The following is a 6,000-nucleotide window of genomic DNA, read 5'->3' on the forward strand; positions in this document are numbered from 1 at the left end:
TATTGTTTTAGATTTTAATTGGTATTACCTTGCTTAATATGTTTTAGGTGTTTAAATTATTTATTGTTTTATACTGCTTAAATTGATTTTATCTGTATGCCGCTCTGAGATCTTAATGATATAGGGCAGGATACAAATGTTTTAAATGAATAAATAAATCCTAAAATAAGAACAAGGTATAGGCTTTGGCTCTCAATCTCACTGCTACATTTGTCCAACTTCACATCTGAGCAGATTGCAGAAGTAATAAAATAATGAACACTTTATTTCTGGGAATATTTAAGGTACATTTTAAAATCTGTATTCTACCATATTTGATATTGATGTTATCCACCTTAATCCTCAAAATTAGGCTGAGTTTAAAAAAAACAAATCAGTAACTGACTACAGAAATGTACCTTAAGCAGCAGATTTCATTCTATAAAAATATAATTCTTACCAAGGAGTGAATGTCTTTTGCTATTGACTATGCATTATTCCTCTGTTCTGCTAAAGAGCAACATATGTTCAGCATTCAGGAAAATACATGAAAAGATCAAGAGATGCTCACCAAATTTCAAGTTCTGGCCCAAGACGGTACCTTGCTCCTTTGCATTTAGCAATTTCGATACCTGGAAAATGAAATTATAATTATTAATCTTCTACAATTTGCTGGCAGGGAAGGATCACACATTTAAAACTATAGCCAGGGATATATGTATGCTGCCACTATGCAAAGCACAGAAAAACTGCACAGTGTGGTGCTCAGAGTAGAATAGAGCTGAGATTTTTCAGAAGCTTTTTAAAGCAAATTCTAGTCCTTATGGCCACAAAGATATATGGACACTGAATTTTGTACTCTCAAAAACCAGAAGGTGAGCAGGCTGAGTAAGATTTCTCATAACCAGGGGACAGTGCTGCATAGCTCCCTTCCCAACCTCACTACTAGCAGAAGCAGAGTAAGTTACACAAAAGAAATTTCATTCAAATCTGCTTAATTTATGCAAATCACTTGGTCCAGAATATTTCATTTTTTAACTTCAGAGTACTTACTGCCCTCTATATATAGTTCAGATGACCAAGTCACAGGACTATTTTAACTACGACCAGTACAGAAAGCAGTAGCATGAAGTGGCCATCTCTGATCAAGAATTATACATAGAGCTCTCTTATAATTAGGAGACAAGCTAATATAGGGGAAACATGGTAGAGGTGTACAGAATTATGCATAGTGTGAAGAAGGTGGATAGGGAGGCATTTTTCTCCCTCTCTCATAACACTAGATCCTGGAATCATCCCATGAAGCTGGTTGGTGGGAGATTCAGGATAAATAAAAGGAAGTACTTCTTCACGCAGCACTTAGTTAACTATGGAATTCACTTCCACAAGATGTAGTGATGGCCACCAGTTTGGATGGCTTTAAAAGGGTCACGAAGAGTCGGACACGACAGACTGACTGAACAACAAAAGGGGATTGGACAAATTCATGGAGGATAAGGCTATCAATGGCTACTAGTCCTGATGGCTATATGCTATCCCCAGTATCAGAGGCAATCTGCCTGTGTATACCAGCTGCTGGGGAACATGGGTGGGAGGGTGCTGTTGCACTCATGTCCTGCTTGTGGGTTTCTCTGTGAACAGAATGCTGGACTAGATGGAGGTCTGATCCCACGTGGATCTTATGTTCGTAAGCTATACAAATATTATCCTTACTAACCACCACCAGAACCAGTGTTTGAACCAGGCACAGAGTTTACCCAGATAACTCTCCCCACCCCTGTCCCACAGGCTTAAGTAAACATGGTGGAGATCTGTGACTGGCTCTCCCACCTCAAATTGAAAAAGATAGGAAATCCAAAGACTGATCTCCAACACCTCAGATATTTAGGCCCTCGGATCAGCTCCATATGCTGCAGACCCACATGTGAGCTACTGAGAAATCCTGCCCCAAGGTAATGTAATGCCAATCCAGGTATTATTTGCACTTCCACAACAGAAGATAAACAGAAGTATGTGTCCCTTGTATGTATTTTCCATTCAGCATTAGCGTTCTCTTCTGATTTTTCTTGGAGTCCCTATTCTACTGTTAGTTTTTATGTTATCCCCTCATTAAATAAATCATGTTAAAATTATATAGCGTTATAGAGAGGAACTAAAACCATTAACAGTTCTACTTTTTCAGATTTGCCTCCTGTTGTCTCCCACCACAGTGAATGGGAAGGTCATGTGCTATTTTCCCAATGTCTGGGAAAGATCTATATTGTATATAGGTCTTACAGATTCATATACCAACACGTTTTTTGGATTTGCTGAATACAAACATATGTACCAATAAAAGTTAGGGGATGCAATGTGAGGAGTTCTACCTTAAGCAATCTCTTGTAAAGACGACTCTGTACATATCTACTTGGGAGTATGTCTCATTGACTTACATGTCTCAGTGTGACTTACTTCTGAGTAAATGTGCAGAGGTTGCAACGTAAAGCTCCCTTTGTTCCTGTTTCTGATTATCCTATAATCTGTAAAACATGTGCATGCATATACCCCAAGTATGAACACATTAAGCATTTATGAACACATGAACCAAGTTTACACATTACACAGAACGAGGTGATAGGCTGATATGGTCGAATACTACACAGAATTAGTATTAGGGGGTAGGCTGCCGTGGTAGAATTCTGCACTCGGCCACTTCAGAAAGAAGAGGCTGATCATTCACCACTCTGAATGTATTTAATGAAGAAAAGCAGGGTGTTTTAAAATATAATAAAATGGTTGTATTTTTTAATGATTCCCCACCCCTGCAAAACATCCCCTGCATTGAATGAAGCAGCACATGGGGGAGAAAGATTTAGCTTTTGCACAGGCCACTTCAAAATGGTAATAACAACAACCCTCTGTATTCATAGCTAATCCATTCTCCGAGCGTAGATCCTTATGTAGCCAGAACATCACTATCCGTGGACAAGACGGAGGTACAAACAGGCTCAGGGAGACCCCAAAGTTTGCAGAATACAACACGCCTTTAGGGGGAGCAGCCCAACGAGGGCTGAGCGTGTTCACTCACTGGCCACAGAACGCCGAGTCCTGGAAGGGGGAGAGGGACGGAGGGAGGGTGGGAGAACCACCGGGATGGGGAATAGGACGGAGTGTTCTGGAAAAGGGCTCGGCGGACTGCCTGGAACCCAAAAAGGAGCACGTCGCGCTGCACCACTGTGTTGCAGGCCCCATTGGTAGCTCTTACAATTCTGCTGACGGGGGACCCGAGCGCTCTTTCCTCCACCACCACCCGGCAGTAAAGAGAAGATCCGCCCTTCCTTTAAGCGGTTTTGTTTTTGCTTTCTGAGCTCCAGTCAGCCGATGCTCTTGGGCTTACTTTTCAAAATCCTTTCCAAGTTGCCATCAAAATCCAGCGCCCACTGATTCAAGGCGCAGGTAGCTACAGTTACTGTCCTGCCCATGGTGCCGCCACTGGGACCGCCGCTTCTGCTGCAGACTAGCAGACGTAGACGAGGCTGCTCCCCGCTCGGTTGGGTTTTTTTCCTGCTCGACTCGACCCAAGAGGCCGATGAAGGCGGGTATAACCCCAGTGCAGCCACGCCGGACACTTCCGGCCTAAAACACAGAGATAGGAAAAGGGGCACAACTTGAATTGATGTTCCGCTCTCATTTTTCCATCCGGAGCATATGGGGTTATCACCACGGAGATAAGCGGCAGAGCGACGCTATAGCGGAGATTAGGGTGACACGCACGACCCCTGGCGTTTCATTTGGGATTTCACTGTTACCGACGCCGCTGAGAGCGGTCGGAGCTGAAATGTGTCTGCAGTCGCAAACGAATTGGAATCTGTATTCAGTTGAGCGCTAGTTTACGCGGCGGGGATCGCGAGGCGAAGGGGTGGCATTTTAAACAAGTTTGACCTTTGCTGTGATGTGAGCTCTGTTTTATGCCGGATCTCTTCCTCTCTTCTAGAGTGGCCACTTGCGAATTGCCACAAAAGAGGACATGCATCACCAAAACAGAGGACAAAAGATGACACTAATTTGCATAAGAGTGCCATATGTTAATTTATATGTATAGATACACACTTAGAAATAACTATAATTTAAATCTTCACCAAAGGAGATCGTTACCTTGTCGGGGTGCTGGAGCTTGAGCACCTCAATGACGTCATGAGCTAAACCGTGAAGGGACACCCAAGACGGGAAGGTCATGGCAGAGAGGTCAGACTAAATACGATCCCTGGGGAAGGAAACGGCAACCCACCCCAGTATTCTTGCCATGAAAACTAAATGGATCAGTACAGCCAGAGATATGTCGGTATACTACCGGAAGATGGGGCTCCCAGGTCAGAAGATGGTCAAAATGCTACTGGGGAGGAACAGAGGATAAGTTCAACTAGCCCCAGATGTGATGACGCAGCTAGCTCAAAGCCGAAAGGACGGCTAGCAGCCGATGGTGCTGGTGGTGAACGACGAATCCAATGTTCTAAAGATCAACACACCATAGGAACCTGGAATGTAAGATCTATGAGCCAGGGCAAATTGGATGTGGTTACTGGGGAGATGTCAAGATTAAATATAGACATTTTGGGTGTCAGTGAACTGAAACAGACTGGAATGGGCCACTTCACATCAGATGACCACCAGATCTACTACTGTGGACAAGAGGACCACAGAAGAAATGGAGTAGCCTTCATAATAATAAAGTGGCTAAAGCAGTGCTTGGATACAATCCAAAAAATGACAGAATGATCTCAATTTGAATTCAGGGTAAGCCATTTAACATCACAGTGATCCAAACATACGCCCCAACCACAGATGCTGAAGAAGCAGAAGTAGATCAGTTCTTTGAGGATCTGCAGGACCTACTGGATAGTACGCCAAAAAAAGATGTTGTTTTCATTATAGGAGACTGGAATGCTAAGGTGGGTAGTCAAACGACACCTGGAATTACAGGCAAGCATGGTCTGGGAGAACAAAATGAAGCGGGACATAGGCTGATAGAATTTTGCCAAGACAACTCACTGTGCATAACAAACACTCTCTTCCAACAACCTAAGAGACGACTTTATACATGGACTTCACCAGACGGTCAACATCGAAATCACACTGACTACATCCTTTGTAGCCAAAGGTGGCGGACATCTATGCAGTTGGTAAAAACAAGACCTGGAGCTGATTGTAGTTCAGATCACGAACTTCTTATTGCACAATTTAGAATCAGACTAAAGAGAATAGGGAAGACCCACAGATCAGTTAGATATGAGCTCACTAATATTCCTCATGAATATGCAGTGGAGGTGAAGAATAGATTTAAGGGACTAGATTTAGTAGATAGGGTCCCGGAAGAACTATGGACAGAAGTTCACAACATTGTTCAGGAGGTGGCAACAAAAAACGTCCCAAAGAAAAAGAAAACCAAGAAGGCAAGATGGCTGTCTGCTGAGACACTGGAAGCAGCCCAAGAAAGAAGGAAAGCAAAAGGCAACAGTGATAGGGGAAGATATGCCCAATTAAATGCAAAATTCCAGAGGTTAACCAGAAGAGATAAGGAATTATTTTTAAACCAGCAATGCGCGGAAGCGGAAGAAGATAATAGAATAGGAAGGACAAGAGACTTCTTCCAGACAATTAGAAACATCGGAGGTAAATTCCAGGCAAAAATGGGTATGATCAAAAACAAAGATGGCAAGGACCTAACAGAAGCAGAAGAGATCAAGAAAAGGTGGCAAGAATATACGGAAGATCTGTATAGGAAGGATAATAATATCGGGGATAGTTTTGATGGTGTGGTCAGTGAGCTAGAGCCAGATATCCTGAAGAATGAGGTTGAATGGGCCTTAAGAAGCATTGCTAATAACAAGGCAGCAGGAGATGACGGTATCCCAGCTGAACTGTTTAAAATCTTGCAAGATGATGCTGTCAAGGTGATGCATGCCATATGCCAGCAAATTTGGAAAACACAAGAATGGCCAACAGATTGGAAAAAATCAACTTATATCCCCATACCAAAAAAGG

At 42.9% G+C, this 6,000-nt stretch overlaps 1 protein-coding gene across 5 annotated transcripts in view; it reads right to left on the reverse strand.

The window, feature by feature from the left end:
• The window catches only part of NADSYN1 (NAD synthetase 1), a 49,950-nt gene extending 46,302 nt beyond the window's left edge, over positions 1–3,648 (reverse strand). For 3 of the 5 annotated variants that reach the window (XR_014790509.1, XM_084852146.1, XM_084852215.1), the window contains exons 1-2: positions 3,356–3,648; positions 551–611 (exon numbers count right to left, since the gene is read on the reverse strand). Coding sequence is in view for 3 of the 5 variants with exons in the window: in XM_084852146.1 (XP_084708272.1) it covers positions 551–611; positions 3,356–3,440 (146 nt within the window). In the remaining 2 variants the exon portion in view is untranslated. The other 2 variants (XM_084852156.1, XM_084852140.1) reach the window with 2 other exon arrangements.
• Positions 3,649–6,000: the final 2,352 nt, after the last annotated feature.

This window comes from Heloderma suspectum, chromosome 1 (genome assembly GCF_057233095.1).
Source record: "Heloderma suspectum isolate Gila_16-S chromosome 1, 16-S_ref, whole genome shotgun sequence".
NCBI lineage: Eukaryota > Metazoa > Chordata > Lepidosauria > Squamata > Helodermatidae > Heloderma > Heloderma suspectum.